The 20,128-nt window shown below is 35.3% G+C and overlaps 1 protein-coding gene across 1 annotated transcript in view; it reads left to right on the plus strand.

Moving 5' to 3' along the window:
• LOC150100645 (dihydrolipoyl dehydrogenase, mitochondrial) overlaps nucleotides 1-20,128 on the plus strand; it is a 233,655-nt gene that overhangs the window by 173,276 nt on the left and 40,251 nt on the right. Inside the window, exon 11 of the mRNA XM_090402080.1 lies at nucleotides 3,245-3,372. Within this exon, the coding sequence (XP_090258206.1) occupies nucleotides 3,245-3,372 (128 nt within the window). The remainder of the gene's footprint in view (nucleotides 1-3,244; nucleotides 3,373-20,128) is intronic.

A 20,128-nucleotide genomic window follows, 5' to 3' on the forward strand; every position in this document is an offset into this window, starting at 1 on the left:
TTTTCTTTGAACTGCTTATTTCTTCTACTTTAATAGTATCAGATTTACTCGCCGTTACAACATGTATATCACAATTAAGGTTAGCATCACCTATTTTGTTTGCTCTTCTTTTCAAATTCCTAGTTCTAAGACACTTTTCCATTATTAAAAAACATTTCCAAAAAATATATAAATACTGGGGTTAACTCAGGACACACTTTGTCCAAGTATCATTTAGCACTTCTGAAGGTATACTGAGCCTTGGTTGAAGGAGGAAAACCTTCAGTAATAAAAATCAATAAACAACAAGCAATTGGTTGCAATATGGATAACACATGTTGACTTCAAATCTGACAAAACAGCAAGGGAAGGCCGAAGCAATGAAACTATATTGTTGTTCCACTTCACTCCTCTTATTATTCGTCATTCTGCTGCTACAAATTATTGTAGTCCCAGAATGACGAGTAATAAAAGAGGGGTGAAGTGAATAATGATATAATTTTATTGCTTCCGCCTTTGCATATTCTGACACTATTTGTTGTTTTTTCTTTAAGTATCCATTTGATTTCAATAATTTTTACTTATTATTCAATTTTAATTTGTTTGGATAATTTAAAAAAAATATTTATTTAATTAATTTAAGTCTGCTGCGGACCACCTGTCCCATCGTCGCGGACCACAGGTTGAGAAACACTGCTCTACATAATTCAGACCACACTAGTACAAATTTCTTTCCCCTCCATCCCATCCCACTAATGCAGCAATATATACACAACCACTCACATCTATGCATTCATTGTATGATTATAAGAAAGCCAAGTGATATGATCTATGCAGTTTCGCTATCTCATTTTTCTTAGTTACTGTTTCTGGCCATCTGACCTAAATCTGTGTTCTGAACATATCAAAATAATTCTTATTGGAAAGAATCAAGCATACTATAATTGGCTTGCATCCAAAACTCCATCTTCCTTTACCACTTGTAACAAATCTCAACATATTTGCAAGAAAACTGGCAACAAATCAAAAACTGATTTTGAGAGAGCTAAAAGCAAGAAATCTTCATCCTGTCCAAATGACCACCATGCCTTCTAGTCTTTAGCCAAAGCTATTGGCTGTGACTTCTGTACATTACTAATATATTCTCACCTCTGTTACATTCAGGTAGTTCTGTTGCATCATCACCCACAGAAAAGCCAACATCCTGGATTCCTATTTCTCCTTCAATTTTTGCATGGATAATCTTGGTAAATTCTTCCTCTCCTCCTAACCATTCCAAACATTCAAAGCTCAAATTTGACTTTTCATCAGAAAGAGATCAGAAATTTTTTTTCCAAATTGGATGCCAAAAAGTGTCCTGACCTTGATTTGACATTCTTTTGATTGTTCTGATGGTTTGTACTCCAAAGTTGACTCCATCTCTGTTGCATTTTTACATTCTCTTATTTCACTGGTATTCATCCTGCAGTTCTGGAAATTAGCTCACACAGCCCTTTCCTAAGAAGACTAACAAATCTTTACCTTCAAACTACTGTACAATTTCTTTTACCCGAGTTCTTTCTAAAGTAATGGAAAAAATCGTTAACACTTTCCTATGTTACCTTGAAGGTTTTCGAATAACAAATGACTGCCAATATGGATTCCATCACTGTCAGCAGGGGATCAGCTCACTTAGTCATCCTCTGGATAAATACCATGAAAAAAATCTCAAGTTGTTGAGATTTGCAAAGACTTGTACAAAGGTCAATTGAGTAAACTCCCATCATTTGATCTACAATTACAACCCACTTTCCTCCCAACTGCTGCATTTGGGTTGCTATCTTTTTTGACTGGCCATTCACTTCATGTGATGGATGGTTCCTTCTATCTATACAAGTAATGCTAGGGTTCCCATGCATTACTTTTTGTCCATTCTCTTCCTTGTATATATAAATGATCTCCAGATGACCAATAATCCACTACACAGTTTTGCTGATGATAGAATGTTGTACTTCTCTTTTTCATTTGACAAACTTTGCAATGTGCAAATCACGAGAACCTTAACCTCTACTACCTTAAATTTCCTTCTCCAAAACATGAATGAGGTTTGGGTAACTTTGTCAATTCATTGTTAGCAAAGCATGTCTCTGCTTTATTTTCCACAAAAAAAAAGATCCCTTTACTTCCAGTCTTAATTTTGACAACACCCAAATCTCCATTCAAGATGGGATTTATCTTCTTGGGAATACTCTAACCTTAACTTTCTTTTACAGATATATTACAAACATTGCCTCCTCTTCATCTGGCAGTGAGGTTTTCTCTTTCACCCTAGTTACTTTAACTCCAGACAGCTTCTAACTAATAGTGAAAATCACTGCAAATCTCGATTGAATTCATTTTATGTGCCTTACAGAAAATCGGAATTGACACTGAAGAAAGCAAACAGTTGTGATATCTTTGCTAGGCCTTTATTATAAATTTGCCCAACAGTTGAATATCACCAAATCACACTTAGTTGCACCACATCTAGAGTGGTGCCACTAAGAACTCTCTGAAAATACTGGGTTCTGTACAGAAAAGGGCAGTTAGATTGATTAATGATCCCTCTTTCATTGATATACTTCACTTTGCACAGGTGTTCGGTTTTTGCTGCTTGCATCTTCTACAAAATATTATGGCTACTGTTCATCAGATTTCACATCAATAATTTCCATACATACTGTCGAATCCATTCACTGCATTCAGCAACTAATCAACACTCCTTTGCAGTTCAACTCGATGCCCACAGAATAAATTCCTTCTTCTCTTCATTTATCTCTTCCACTGCTGCCCCTAATAATACAATCCACTACACTTCAAGTTAAATGTCAATAAGTTCCTTCTTGCCCACCCATGGTATTTAATGTGCTATAGGCTGACCAACTTCTTATGGTTTGGCTTTTCCATATATATACAGTATATATGTTTTTATGGAGAAAAAATTTGTATATACACATAGATTTCCATTTGTTCTATGGTGTTGTTTTAGGGCATATTTTTGCTGCTCAACGTTTTGAATTGCTTGTTTACTGATCTCTTAGTTTCAGATTAAAATATATGCATTAATTAAAATTATTAAATTCCTTATGTCTATGTGTTTACAGAGATCATTCCATAATTAAGTTTAACATTAAGGATGTCCTAGATACTTGTACTAAATAAACCAAATGGATATATAAAGTAATGATTATCCAGTTATTTATTTTGTAGTTGTCATTTAATTATTAATATTTAATGAATTTTTCAGGCATAGTATGTGTAGAAGGCATAGCAGGTGGTCCAGTACATATTGACTATAACTGTGTGCCATCTGTTATATATACACATCCTGAAGTGGCATGGGTTGGTAAAACCGAAGAAGCTTTGAAAGCAGAAGTAAGTAGTTTAATTTTATCTCCTATAGCTGATCAATTGTTCTTAGAACCATGTTCATACCTCTTTAATTTACCAATTTCTTTCAATGCATGGGAAATAACTTATATTTTTGATTTTGCATTCTTCCGATTGCCAGGTAATTGTGTAAAGCATTAATTATCCCACCTAATTTTGTTGATTTACTATATTTTGTAAGCAAATTGGATTTAGTGTATTATGTGGTATTAGGAAGTAGGAAATTTATCATGCTGGCATGCTTATGCATATATACTATATTGAAATAAGCATTGGGCATCTTTATTATAGAAAAGCAACCAGATATACAGGGTGTTCGGGATAAATTTGACAGTTTCGTAAGGAAAAAGAAAATCTTCTTTGTATCTATTAAATTTAATGAATTGACAAAAAAACATTACAGGCAGAGTTAATTACAATACTATCAACAAGATTTACTCAAAATAACCACCATTAGCATCGATCACAGCTTCAATTCTGCTTCGGAACCTCGAACAAGCTGATGCTACAGTCTCCCTGGGAAGGGCCGCAAAAACTGTTTTAATTTTATCCATTAACTGGGCTTTTGTATTACTGGAAGTGCGATTGGTGTCTTTTTCAACTGCGCCCCATACAAAATAATCTATGGGGTTAAGGTCTGGGGAGTTTGGAGGCCAAACATTTGGACTGGTGAAGTTGTAGAAATTTTCAGACAACCATTTTTGACTTTTCCCAGAGGTGTGGCAAGGGGCCGAATCCTGCTGCCATACATACGGCCTACCATTGGCTACCCTTGTTATCCAGGGCTTGACTACAGTTAGCAACTCCACGAACAAAGCCCGAATTCCAATGCCAGGGTTCTTCAACACCTGTTCCTGCAGATTTGCGAGGAATTCTGCTGTACGAACGCAATCAGATCGTCTGCTAGGGATCTTTCTTCTTGCTACATCCTCGTAGTCACCATTGCAAGTCTCTAGTTCATGCCTGATTGTTTTTACTGTATTCAGGGAGCATTGGGCAGCAGTCGTAATATCCTTATTTTGATGGCGGGCACGAATCATCATGATACAAGTTATTCTCTTCCATGATTCAGGTGGGTTCCAGCTATCCATCCTTTCTGACATCTTGTATATGAATGAAGAAGGGTCCAAACTTTTAAATGAAGAGAAGTGTGTGTTAATACATGTAACTTACGGAAAAATATAATTAATTATAAATATGTCAAATTTATCCCGAACACCCTGTACTTATGGTGTTCTCTACATCTTTATATAAGCTATCTTTATATATACGGCATGTAGAGAACTTCGAAAGAAGTGTTCTTTTCAGTGACCTATGCATCATTTCTGGGTAATCTCAGCACTGGAATGCAAGTGTGATTATGACATCATTTGTGGAAAATAGTGTGCATAAATTTGATGGGACTACATATAGTTCTGGCTTCCTTCATACATTGAAAGGATGGAAAATGATTAGAGAGAGAGAGAGAGAGAGAGAGAGAGAGAGAGCAAAAAATGCTTCAGAGCTAATCCTTCCTTGTCTGCTATTGGTGTGTGTGTTTGTGTGCTTCTGTGTGCATACACATGAGAATCATGTATATGCAGTTAAGATTTATATGAATTGTAGTGTTGTCCCAGCATACTATTTCGTCACATTGTGTTTGTGGAAGGAAAGCATGCAGAGGGGGGGGGGGTAGCAAATAGCTTGGATTAGTGTTGTATACAGAAATTTCATAAAGTGATTAATAGGCACTGTTGGGGGGGTGCTTTTGTTTTATTTTAAAGAATGCATTTTAGGCTCTGTACAAGTATATACACTATCAGCAGTAACTAAAGTTCATTACAATAATGAAATTAATAATGGCCATGATAAATGTTGTGTTTTGGTGTGTACTTTTTGCTGAGTAGTATATCCCTTTTTAAGAGTTGACAATTCTATATCTCTCTCTCTCTCTCTTTTTCATATAGTATCATATGTACCTTTGGAAGGGTTGAGTGATGCTTGGATTTATATACATGGATCAAGCTTCGTTAGAGTGCATATTAATTTACTTGATATTTGCTGTCAAGTACAGGCTAGTATGACAGTACTACTGCACGATTAAGTTTACATTATTACTAATCTCCTGTATCCCCCCTGAGGATATATGCCAGAAATTTGATATGTTTAGTATTATTATTATTATTATTATTAATCTTCAATCAACAATTTTCCTCCAAATTAGTCTATTACTTGCCAGCATTCCAATACTGTAAAATCTAACATTTTGGTCTTCTAAGGCATTTCTGACTGAATCAATCCAGACATCATCTTTCTTTGATTTTTTTCCCCCTTCTATCTTAGTATCAAACCCTTTCAGTCCTTTTCTCTAGGAACCAAACATGATGGTAATCACTCAGACCCCCAATTGCAATGTGGTGGTATTTCACTGGGTGGTGAAAGTAATTACCATCTAGGACTAGTTAGCATTTACTCTAGCTAAGAAGGTATCCCTTCACAGTGGGAATACTCACTGTCATGAGCCCCTTTAGTAGAAACAGGCCACATCACGAGAAGGTGGAGGTTGATGTGTCTTAGTGAGGCTATATATTGCACATCACATCACAAGCATCATGGTCTTCTCTTTGATGGTATCTGTTTTGCAGATAAGCTTATATGTTGGTTACACATAGCTTTTAATTTTTCTGTATACTAGAATATTAATTATAAAAAACTTTAATTGCCATCATCGGGGATCACAAAAAACAATATATGTATGCAAATGAGGCTGAATAAATGCAACAGAAGTTGAGCCTAGAGTCCTAAATGGTACCCCCTAGTGGGTTAAATTGAGTTGTCTTGGCCGTTGCGCTGACAATCTTAAAATGTATGCTTCCTAAATTTGTTGAGGTTAGCAAAGGTTTTCAGAGCTGAGACAGATTTGAGGAATAGTCTTTCATGCTTGTATTTGCTGCGGTATATTAGAGTGGCCTTCTTCCAGCCTATCCTGTGGTATCTATTTTAATAATACACATGTGAGTTCCTGTCAGTGTTGATTAACGGCATCATATATTTGGTGTTTTTCATATAATAATTTTTATTTTGTAATTGAAGTTTTTTTTTTCTTAATAAAATAAAATGATCAAAGTGTTTTATAATATGAATTATTTTATATGAAAAGATAAAGTAACAATATAAATTCATCCTTTTGCATGTTGGCTGTGATTCACATTGTAATTCACATTTTTTTGTCATATTGTTCCTTCTGGAATTAGTCGCTCTCTCTCTCTGAATATAGTAACTCATATGATAGCATTCCGCATATTTTCCAGTTTGTACTACAAAACAGTTAGTCTCCATGGCATGACAGGTTAGTAGATCCTTTTTTGTCAAGTTACCAGGAGGCTTCCCAATCATTTTACAGATAATCTAGCTGCCATGTCATGCCTGGAAGAGAGTCCAAGGACAGTGATACACAGGAGAAAGAAATGCAATAGATCAAAAACTGAGTACTTTGTGTGTGTAGGAAGCATGCCTATGAGTTTTTCACTCACACTACATGCCTCTACTTTTTAACTCCTCAACACAAATCAACAATGCAAGTCATTATGAATAATGCCAATAACATGCAGATTAAAAAAAAAAAAACAATTTCAAAATCACAAAAAAAAATGTAACAAAAATCCATTAAAAAATGATAGATAATGTGCACAACCGTTTATTAACATTTAAATCTAACCTATTATCTTTAACAGAACTTCAACTGGTGTTCTTGGCCACTGTTATCCATTTGAACTTTTCAAACTATACTTTTCATGATTCTTTCTTCTACAAGAACCCATGCATTTGTTAAAATTCAACATCCCATGTCAGAGAATGAGAAATCTTGAATCCTCTCTTTACAGTCTGCTGGTTCAAAATTTCCTTTTCCCATTTAATTGCATTCATTTGCTGTCTGTGTTGCATCCCAGAGTAGTGATTAGTTTGACCTTTTTCATTATTTGTCTTTGAAGCTTGATTATTTACAATTCAAATACCCAAGCATTGAGATTGTTTTCCTTAGAGACTTCAATGTTCGGGTTGAATTCCCTTTTTCAGTTCTACCATTCAATCTTGTAGATAGAGATATTAGCAACAACCTTTCTCAAATTGTCCACCTGCTCCAGCAGAATAAATGTAATCTTATAATGCAACCACAGTACAGAGAGAAATAATTAAACAGCAGGTTTAATTATGTCAGTATTTTGTCTCTGTCACAGAGACATCATCAGGAACACAGTGTTAAAATTACAATACCATATGTGCTGCTGTGACCTGTGTCCTGGCACAGTAATGACCTTTGATGTCTTTGTACCATAAAAAATAAAATATTAAAAAAAAATCATTTTCCTGTATTTGTATCTTTATTTTCTGGTTGGTACACAATTTCTTAATTATTTTCTATCTCTCCAGTGTGTTCCAGTTTCCTTCATTATTTGAAAAAGCTTTTTCCATTGTACATTATTGAATGCCTTTTATAAATCTATAAATGCAATGTTCATAGCTTTATTTCATTGCTTCAGTTTCCTGTTGTTCTTGAAGCTAGTGTTGCTTCTCTAGTTCCTTTACCAATTCTGGAATTCAAAGTGATCTTCACCTAAATAACATTCAATTTTTGATTTTATTCCTTGCCTCACTATGATGGGGGGACTGAAACGTTCTGATAAAGACCTAGAACAAAAATGATATTAAGGTAATGTTGAAAATTTTTTCCACTTTCTGATACTATAAATTAAAGATGCCAGAAATTATATTCTTGGTTTCATCCTTTATTCAAGTGTAAGGAAACAAAGTTTGCACATGAAGTATCTCCACGACTGGGCTACTTGTACATAGAGGCTAATGACTTCACATTAATTGCCTTAGTGTCCCATAATACAATGCACATAGCCTTATGGACATGTATAATGCTGTGCATTATGGGAAGGGCCACTACCCAGACCGGTTTCAACCTTTATTATTATTATTATTATTATTATTCGTGACACCTCCAAGGAGTCCGAAGACTCATTGCAGGAGGACACCTACAACTGTTTCAACTACTACACCGAACCTCTACTACGAATCATCTCCATCTACCGCCTACCTCCGCCACAACTGGTATTTTTTGTCTGTAAATTGCATGTGTTCTGAAGGGCCGATTTGTCTGTATGCGGGATGAAAAACGTGAGTTTCTGGGAGAAAAAACCCTGCTACCTCCGTATGAGATCGGCTAACTCACCTTCGATTGAAATTGTCCAGATAAAGATTCCTCCTGTCGTAACGAGAATCGAACTTAGGCCTATTCCAATCGAAGGGTGCAATGTACCATTGTTCTTCCAATTGCGCTACGGGGGCACTTTTTCATTGCTTCGCCCATTTAAGCCAGTCCTTATAAGGACTTTTGGACATGATAGTATGCTAATAATTTATATAAAATTGCTTCAGAATAATTAACTAATTTATTAAAATCTTTTACACGTTTTTGATAAAATATTGAGACAACAAAATTTATTTAAATAGCAACTGAGTTGTTGGGATCATAGGAGAGAGGAATGAACTTTGTTGAGCTCTCATCAGTGGAAGCCAGACCCAGAAGTGATACTAAGGTTGAAGTAATGAAGTCATATTTCTATATACAAGTAGTCAAAAGGTGTTGCATCTTATTACTAAAATACTGTGGATTAGAGATAGATGTTGAGAGATTTTTTCACTTGGTTATAGTATAAATGAAATATGCCAAGAAATTATATTCTTGGTTTCATCCTTGACAAGTTGTAATTTCTTGGCATCTTTAATTTATGATATTAAGGCAACTGATATAACCACAAGAAAGAACATATCTTTAAACCATTCATGTTTCATCAAATTGTAGTGATTTGTTCTTTTTCTTTTAGGATATATATGAAGATGTGAGGTTTTGAAGAAATTCAAAGACACAGAGGTGTGAGCCGTCATCAGTTTTTTTCATGCTGCAAGAAAAGTTCGTAACTGAGATTCACCAAACTTTGTGTGAGACTTTAGGGAATTGTACCCCACATATCCAACAGTTACGAGATGGGTGGTGAAGTTTAAAACTGGGCATCCCGAGACAACAAATGGTCCCAGGTCTTGGAACACTTCCACAGCAATCACACCCGAAAACACTGATGCAGCGCATGCCATGATCCTTGAGGATAGATGAATACCAGCCAAAAACATTGCAGGGACTCTGGGAATATCCATGGAATGAGTTTGGGTCATTATCCACCAACATCTTGACATGACATGCAGAAGCTCTCAGCAAAGTGAGTCCTGAAATGTTTTAATGCTGACCAAACCAGAGTGTGAGGTCATTTTGAGAAATAAGGTGCAAATGTTTTAGTCCATATTGTGACTGTTGAAGAAACATGGCTTCATCACTATAGCACAGAGACCAAACAGTAGTCAGTCAAGTGGAGATACAAAGGTTCTCCATGGCCAAAGAAGTTCCAAACCCAAAAGTTAACAGAAAAGGTTCTTGCCATTGTCTTTTGAGATATGCATGGTGTAATCCTTACCAAGTACCTTAAAAAAAGGTAAAACTGTTGTAGCAACAGTTTATTCAACAGCTCCGAAGGAATTGAAGGAGATACTGAAGGAAAAATGCCTCGGGAAACTGAATAGAGCCACTGCTCACACTGCTCATAAAACCCAACAAACAATACACAACTTGGGCTTTCAATGTCTGCCTCACCCACCCCATTTGCCATACCTGGTTCCATCTGACTACTTCCTTTTCCCAAATTTAAAGCGACACTTGAAAGGAACAAAATTTACCACAGATGATGAAGTCATATCTACAGCTGAGGACTGGTTTGTGCAACAAAGGAAAGACTTTTTTCTCAGAGGATTGCAAATGATGCAGCAGTGTTGTAATAAGTGTATAACACTTCGTGAGGAATATGTAGAATAATGTCAGAGTTACATGGTTCTACCTCAATTCCTTCATGGTGATTGTCACAACTTTTCAGCACACCCTCATATATTTAATATGATCTTTGAGGCATGATTGAGTAAACTTACTGTTTAATAATTTTTATAGTCTGCTGCATTCCATTGCTTGGGTATTGTTACCATCAAACTTTCTTCGAAATTATGTTCTTCCTCTTGATACATTAACCTAATCACTTTAAATAAGATTTCTTGTATTGCATCTCCCAGATTTTTTTAAATTTGAGCAGGTATTTCATTTGTTTCTTCAGTTTTCTGGTTAGGTAATTCATTAATTGCTCTTTTAATTTGAACTGTTTTGCTGTTCATATTTTCTCCATTATATGTCTTCAAGATATTCCTTCCACCTCTCTCTGCCGTCTCTTTTTTAGTGTTAAGTAATTTTTTTTTTTTTTTTTGTGTCATGCTACTTGACTGTTTGTTGTAGTATTGCAGATGTATCCAGCAATTATTTGATATGCCTTGTGAACTCCTCCTCTTTTTAATTTATGTTCAACTTCTTTACATATTTCTTCTGTCCAGTTCTTCTTTGCTTTTTTTGAAATCTTCCTTAATTTTGTCCCTTTTCCTCTAGTGTTTTTCTTTGCTTTATTTCATTCTTCTGTTAATTTATGTATTTCATTTTTAGTCCAAGACTTCTGCAGTTGTAATTTTGTAAATCCTAATCCTTTGTCTCCTGATCTTTTAGTTATTTCCTTGATGACCATCCAGTCTCTTTCTCATTGTTTCTTTTTTAATTTCATTTTTAATATCTGAGTTTTTCAGTAGTTCAATATTCCATTTTCTCCTCCTTATTCTATGTCTTTTGTTATGTTTTATTTTACATTTTGCAATAACAAGTGAGTGGTCATCACTCTCAATTTAGCTCCTGGGTAGTTAGCATGACTTGAATTGGTTTTATATCTCTTCTTAAATAGTATATAATCAATATGATATTGAACATCATTTGGTGATTTCCATGTATAGCATCTTAGTTTTGCTACTTCAAAGGCCATGTTGTTTGCAAATCATTGTATTTCTTCTTTTGCATTCTTTCTGCCACATCCAAATCATCCAGTTTCTATGCATTTATTGTCCTCTCCAACCACTGCTTTCAAGTCATCCATTACAAATACATTCTTTAATTGATGTTATTAGTTCCTCAATTTGTTTATATGCCTTTTCTATCTCATTATCTTGTTGGCATGTATATTTGAATTATGGCAAGTTCCACTGGGGTTTCTGTTAAGGTTGTCAGTATTTTGTCATTCAGGTGATAAGTAATTATAACCTTTTTTCCCAATCTTTCTTTAGTAGCAAACCCACACTATTTTGCCCTTTCTCTCCTGCTATAGATGATTCTGTGACTTCCACTCCACTACCCTTTCATCTGGTTTCACTAACTCCTAGAATCTCGACATCTTTTTTAATTGCTTGTTCTTTCAGTTCTTCTGGTTTTCCTACATTCAACATTGTTCTCACATTGCAAGTTCCAATTTGCATTGGTATTGGATAAAACCAGTGTGATTTGTTCTGGACATTTCCAGAAAAAAATTTGATAATATTTCTTGATGTTCCTGATACTTTTCCTTTCTCTAGATAATTTACTGTATTTCTTCTCATTTCTTCATTATGTAGATTCACTGTATTTTTCGGTTGGGTAAATACTGCATTAGTTTTCCCCTTGCTTTCTGTACTACCACAGTTTTGCAACTATTTTGTAACTAAGACTAGAGCATTAGAAAGAAAGAAAGAAAAATACTTGAATATCTTGAATACCATCAAGTCTTCTAGTCATGATGGTTGATATCTCCTTAATTGCATTTAAAACTTCAAAATTAATCCCTATCCACCTCAGTTCTTTAAAAATTATGGAGAAAGTCATCAACTGTAAATTCATTTACTGTCTAATAGTTCACAAGTAATCAGTGATAGTATGGATTCTGCCACACTCAGTTTATAGCATATCTGCTTCCTAATATCACCTGTCTATGAACACAAACTGTGAAAAGGTTTAGTGAAACCAGTGTGATTTGTTCTAGACATTTCCAAGATATCTGATAATATTGTTTGCAAATATCCTTCAGATATTTTGTAGTCTTGATATGGTATCTCTTTTTACAAACATTCCTTTCAGATACTATTAATTTACTTAAACAAGATTTTCCTCCTGATATTATCAAACTTTTTGACTGTATGATACAATCTGGTTATTTCAGTGTACAAAACAAATTATACCACAAGTTAAAGGAACTTGTGGTATAATTTATACCACAAGTTCTATGGAGCATTTTGAAGATCATCTCCTTAAAGTCATTTCTGCTAAACCTACAGTGTGGTACACATGTGTAGATGATATTTTTGCAATATGGAAAGGTTCATCATCATTTATTTCAAAAATAAATATGATTCATCTGAGAATTAAGCTTACTTTAGAAGAGGAGAAAACAGTCAACTAGCATATTTAGATATTTTACTTCTTTGCCATCCAAATAGAGTTTACAGTTTTCTGTTTTTAGAAAAGAAACTCATACTGATTTTATATCCCTGCTAATTCCAATCATCATCCTAGTCGAAAGGTTGAAACCATTAAAACCTTATTACATTGGGTTCATAACTTTTGTTCCACTGAAATTTTTACAGCAAGAATTGAATTAGATGAAATCTGCTTTTATGAAAAATGGCTTTAATAAATCTTTTATCAAGAAAGCTTTTAACAGCTTTATACAATCTAGATTGTCTAAAGTTTGTCGAGTATCTAGAGCTCCTGAAGACATCACTCAGATTCCACTCCCATATGTTGAAGGGATTTCTGAACATATAGCTATAGTTCTAAAACCTGTTAATATTGCAATATTCTTTCATCCTGTCTGGAATCTTTCTACTTTCCTTTTTTCATCTAAAGACGCCACTCAACCTCATAGATGTCTATCAGATCCCCTGGTTTGTTTTACTTTGGACAGTCTGGTAGATCTGCAGCCATCCATCATGAGAAACATAAATCTTATATCTAGTAACATGAACCTGAGCAGTCTGGCTTAGCAGAACATAGCCATGTTTTGTTGAGCCAAACTGCTCTTGTATCTTGACTAGAAATATAGGTTTTTTTTTTTTTTTTTTTTTTTTTTTTTTTTTTTTTTTTTTTGGAAGTAGGTTCCTTATAGAGTAATTACATATAGAGCACTGTGAGGCCTTTCTGCATGAACTAAACTTTGAACAGTGATGGCCTTTTGGTTATCCACTTTATGTTAAATATTTTTATATCATTTTTATGCAAATCAATTCCTGATTATTGCAGTATTGTAATTTTTTGTTTTATAATTGTGAATTTATTGAGTGTCTTTTGGTTCTATTGATGCTGTAGTAGTGCTTTTTGAAATTGATTATTGTATTGTAATTTTCATTTGTGTTCCATTATTGTGATTATACTGAGGATGCCTCTGATACTTATGTGAAAATTTTACATCAAATAAATTTATTTCACGTGAGTTTTAGTTTCTGTCTTTACTTTTTCTAAATATGTCAGCTTATGTACTTATATTAAAGCATGTGTACAACTCCTAACAGTGTATGAATTCCAAATCTGCTGTACCTGAGAGTGGCAGCAAATCCTGACTGTGACCCAGTGCATTATGTCATTTCTTTAAATAATGTTATGAGTAATAATCATCGTATAAGCTTCAACCAGAATTTCTATCATCCACAGCAGTTCACTAACTCACAAGTTCAGTAAGTTGAAATTGTAACTTTTGAGACAACTCAACAGGCTTTTCTGTAACATTGTAGAGATAATAAAGTCATTTCCACCTGTGTAAAATTAAAACATGGTTTTCTTTCTAGCAAGGTGCACTTCATTCATGAGTGCACTTTGGTACTACATGCACTTTGCTTGCTGACACTAACATAAGTATTCATACATTGTTGGAGGAGCTCACTGTTATACTGAATGTTGACCTCTGAATAATCCTCTAAGACATCATCAGCTGACAAGGAATTCCAAAAAGTAAAACCTTGGCATATCAGAAAGTTTGTCAACTTAGTTAAAGACTTGCCAAAACCTCTGACTGCTCACAAACAATGTAATACACCTGTTCCCCCACTACTCTCAGAACAAATGTCATTAATGCACTGAATCATGGCCAGAACTTTGCATCACTCCCAGGAATATGCAGATTAAACATGGAATCTGTAATCTTCTCACCAGTGAGGTCAGCAGTATTAGGATAGATGTAGCCAACATACTGTGACAGGTAAAACCTCTCAGAAGTAACTTTCCCAGCAGAGTATTTAAATCTATACTGATTCTCATAAAAAAAAAATTAAAAAAATATAATCACAAAAGCAGATAAGGTCTGTGTACTATAGTAGTACATAGACTGTTCTACCTACTACCAGCTAAACTATGATTCTACCAACACAGAAATCAAAATCATCCATACATTTCTGAAAAATGTCCCATCCTTGCTCTTGGAGGGTACCAACAAATTAAAACCTTATTATTTCAGATCACCTCTCCCCTTCTGGATATATAAGCTTCCAAAAATTCATGAAGAAAATGTACCCCTATGTATGGTGAATTGTCAACTGCATAGACTCATGCAGTTGACAATTCAGCATACATAAAAAAAAACTCACTCTGTTTTAGTCAGGTATACAAGACCTTACTCTTCTCAACACTGACTTAATGATCAAATTTGATGTCTCCTCCTTATTCCCGTTTACATTCCCATTTACACGCTACATACACAAATAGAGGGTACAGCCATGGGCTCTCTGCTTTCTCCTCCCTGGTGAACTTCTTTATTGAAGACATTTGAAAAGAATGCCTTAAACTCTATTCCCCTTAAACATATTACCTGGCTGTACCGTGTAGGTGATGTTTCACTTTTTGGCCACATGACTTTGTTGCCTAAACTTCCCTTTCGTTTGAAACAGCCAACATCCAAGGATCCAGATGTATCCTTCATCTATAGAAAACCCACACACAGGAAAATACCACCAGCAGTCACACCCCAACAGTATGGCATTGTGAAGACCTATTTTACAGGGCAAAATTGATTTGCTGTGATAACACTGCACTTACTATGAAACTCAACCAAAATACAATCTTGTGACTACCTATAAACCACACAGAAAGTTAGCAGATAAGGGTTTACCTAAAAACCCTTATCTACTCACTTAAAGACCAGTTGCAACTTCTGGATTTACTTGGGATCTGCCAGGTATCCTGCATTTGCAACCTTTCCTACTATGGCCAAATATGCAAGACAGCCAACATAACGATATTAGAGCACCAAGACTACATCCATTTCCACTACTATAGCCACTCAGGTTTAGTAGACCCCATGCTTTTGGATACCAGGGGAAAAAAGCAACTTTAAATTGGAGATGCTTTTCCTTGAATCTGCTTTTGCTCTTACTAATTATCCTGACCTCAACAAATAGGGTTGCATTAAATTGCCTCTCAGCTGGAAAAACTCATCTTCAGACAATCAGCCCAACTACTGAACAGCAAATATCTGCTGTTGGCTGTTCAGTAGTTGGGAAAAAAGTTGAGAACTGTGAGGTCTTGTATACTGGACTTAAATGAGGTGAGTTTTATTTGAAGAGTCATTACCAGTAATATGAGAGAGTGCTTTGACTAAATGTTTAGCTAGTTTGTTGGTGGGTGAGTCTATGCAGTCTACAATTTGGCATCCAGTCAAGAACATTTAAAGCAAATTACAACCATATTCTTCCTATATTTCACTTGTAGATGTTGAGAGTTTTTTCACTTAGCTATATCATAAATTAAAGATGCCAAGAAATTATATTATCGGTTTAATCCTTTATCCAAGTGTTGCAAACAAAGTTTGCATGTGAAATGCCTTGACAGTTGGGCTTCTTGCATATAGAGGCCATTGGCCTCACATAAATGGACTTGGATAAAGGATTAAACCAAAAGATAATTTCTTGGCATCTTCAATTTATAGTATATTATTATTATTATTAAGAGACCTCCAGGGACTCATCGAGGGAGGCCACACACTACATGCACCAGCTATTATGCTAGTTCTTGAATTCATTCACATTGCTTGCACTCACAACATCCAATGGCAATCCATTCCAATCATGCACTACCCTATAAGAGAAAAATCTAGTCCTCATCTCCTCCTTACTGTCATTCATTCTCAGCTTTCAAGGATGCCCTCTTGTCATTTCCCCACCCTCCATAAATTGAAAAATTTCATCAACTGAAATCCTATATGAGCCTTTTAGAAATTTGTAAGTCTCAGTCATTTCACCCTTCTTTCTCCTGTTTTCTAGTGTCTGCAGTCTACAAATTCTCACTCTGTCTTCTTAATCAGTATTCCTTAATCCTGATATCATTTTTAACACTCTCCTTTGCACTCTCTCTAACATATCAGAATCACAACGGAAACCAGGAGACCAGACTGCACAAGAGTCCAAGTGAGGTCTTATCAAAGACTTGTTAAGAGGCAAAATGACATCCTTATCTTTACATGTGAATGTTTGTTTCAGCATTGCAATTATCTTTTGAGTTGTATTTGCAATCTTTGCTACACGTCCCCTGAACTTCAACTTCTTATCTATTAACACTCTAAGATCCCTAGCCTCATCACTTTCTTCAAGCATAATCCAACTAATATAATATCACATTGGATATCTACTCATGCTGAAGTGAATGACTTTACATTTACTGAGATTGAACTGACATCCATTTTTCCATGCCCATAATTCCATCCTATTCAAATCATTCTGCAAATACTGCATATCAGCAGCATTCCTGATTACCCTGCCTATCTTTGCATCATCAGCAAATAGCTGTATGTCGCTTGTCAAATCCTTCCCAATATCATTAATGTATAGATTAAAACAGTGGACCAAGCACTGACCCTTGTGGTTCACCACTGGTTACCTTAAATCTTGCAAACTCACATCCCCCATATACCACTTTTTGATATCTGTCAGTCAGCCATCCTCTTATCCACACTAATATTATATAATCCAAACCCAATAAATTCTCCAGTTTATGCAACAGTCTACCATTCTGTATTTTGTCAAAAACCTTAGCAAAATCCAAAAGTAACATTGTGCATCCATTCCCCTTGTCTGGCTCAATGGTAACAATGTTGTAGAATGTGAGCAAGTTGCTAAAACATGACCTTCCCTTAGTCAAGCCATTTCTGAATGCGAGCCTCAACCAATTTTTACCTTCATCACCACTCCTGAGATAATAATTGGTCGATAGTTGGATACATCGGTCTTTGCACCACCCTTGTGCAATGGAATTACCATACATTCTTTCCATTCCTGCGGAATCTTCCCTGTTCTGAGCCTCGTATTAAACAGCCTGATCAAAGGAATAGCCAGTCCAGTTCAGCTGAACACTCTTTTAGCACACGATATAACTATATACTTGGTATAACCATGTAAAAAAACTTTCAACATCTATCTCTGATCCAAAGTAATCTAATAATAAGATAACACTTTTCACTACTTGTATTTGGAAATATATGACTTCTGCATTCGAAACTGGCCTGGGTAGTGGCCCGTCTCATAAAGCATAGCATTATACACAACCGAAAGGAAGTCTGTTTTGCATTATGGTATACTAAGGCAATTATGTGAAGCCTCTATATACAAGTAGTCTCCTGTTGTGAAGATACTTCACTTGCAAACTTTGTTTACTTACACTTAGATAAAAGATTAAATCAAGAATATAATTTCTTGGCATCTTTAATTGACTGATTTCACTTGTTCTCATTTACTGATGCAGTGCATATGTGAATATATTAATACTGGTGTATTATTCTCCTGATTATGCCAGTTTAACTTTGATTAAATACTGGAAACAATAAATTCATTTAGTTATATTGTCTATGTTGTTAGTTTCTTTAAACAACAGCATGAAGAATAATCAACACTTATAATCTTGAACACCAGAAGTTATGGGAGTTAAATGGATGAGTAGTATCAGAGTAGGAGTTGCATAAATATAAAATGTCATTGAAGGAATATTTATTTATTTATTTGTATGGCAGAAATAACAAAACATGCAGTACAATACACTGTCATTTTAAAATCAAATAGAATTAAGAGTCTAACTAAGATGAAAAGCCAAACAGCTATTTTTTTTCTGGCGAGGTTGATATAAGTTAAGGGGATAAAAATCCCTTATTGTTTTTTCAGCCAGTAAGCGAAACTAAGATCGAAAACTATGATCTGTAACGTTTCATGCCGACGAACTGTCAGCGTATCCAAGCGTAAGTGACCACTTGGTAGTGCCACACCACAGCAACTCGTTGCAAAGGTGGAGCAAGCTCCCTCACTGTTCTTGATATTTTCTCATAATGTAAAACACACAGCTCTTAAGAGATGTAGTACTGTTTTATATTATGAGGAGAGGTCAGTGAGGGATCTTGCTCCACCTTTGCAACGAGTTGCCGTGGTGTGGCACTACCAAGTGGTCACTTACACTTGGATACGCTGACAGTTCGTCGGCATGAAACGTTACAGATCGTAGTTTTCGATCTTAGTTTCGCTTACTGGCTGAAAAACAATAAGGGATTTTTATCCCCTTAACTTATATCAACCTCGCCAGAAAAAAATAGCCGTTTGGTTTTTCATCTTAGTTATACTATATTATAATATAATTAGTGACACACCTTTTGGGCAATCGTATAGCAAAAGTATGTAAGTTTTCTTCACTTAAACTCTGATATTCTAGGTCTAGCTACTCACTGATGAGACCTCAAAAAAGGTTGAAACCGGTCTGGGTAGTGACCTCTCCTCATAATGTAAAACAGTACTACATCTCTTAAGAGCTGTGTGTTTTACATTATGAGAAAATATCAAGAACAGTGAGGGAGCTTGCTCCACCTTTGCAACGAGTTGCTGTGGTGTGGCACTACCAAATGGTCACTTACACTTGGATACGCTGACAGTTCGTCGGCATGAAACGTTACAGATCGTAGTTTTCGATCTTAGTTTCGCTTACTGGCTGAAAAACAATAAGGGATTTTTATCCCCTTAACTTAGAATTAAGAGTCATTTTAAAAAACCAATAAAATTAAAAGATTATATCCATATTAGTCAAATAGTTCATAGCTTCGGGAGTAGCACCTAGAAAGTCTGATTTGTATCCTGAATATTCTCTAAGATAATATTGGGTCACCATATAGTCCACAGTTTGTCTTTGAGCTCCACAATTACAATGTGGGGACGATCGTTTACCCCATTTAAAAAGCATATCCGCACGTACACCATAACCAGTTCATATTTTATTAAGCTGAGTCCAGGATTTTTGTGGAAGGTTTGAGCAAGCATCAAAACTTTTTGTAATTTGTTGAGAAAAAATTTTGTAATATCATCTGTCTGGCTTTCCTGCCACTTTTGCTTCAGGTTGAAGTTAGATTGTAATAGTTGTTGGGCTAATGGTGGATGTCTCGATCTCAGTCATTGTGCACTCAAGTCTGGGAGATCTAAGTGTATTGGTAGGGATGTGTTCTCCAGGATTTTCTTATACTCCTTTAAGAGAGCTTTAGTTCTGCATAGACTTGATGGAACAATGTTACTAAGAATCAGGAGCCAATGTGTGGGAGTTGATTTGATTGTGTCAGAAATCAGTCTCATTGTATTATTTAGTTGGTTATCAACAAGTTTAACATGTGTGCTGTTTAGCCACACTAGTGAGCAATATTCAGCAACAGAGAAAACTAGTCCGAGAGCTGTAATCCATAGATTTTCAGCTGTTGCTCCCCATGTCATGCCTATTAGTTTCTGCATTATGTTATTATGGGTTTTAACTTAG

Source organism: Typopeltis vanoorti, chromosome 12 (genome assembly GCF_054136105.1).
Source record: "Typopeltis vanoorti isolate ZY-2024b chromosome 12, IOZ_Tvanoo_1.0, whole genome shotgun sequence".
Classification (NCBI taxonomy): Eukaryota; Metazoa; Arthropoda; class Arachnida; order Uropygi; family Thelyphonidae; genus Typopeltis; species Typopeltis vanoorti.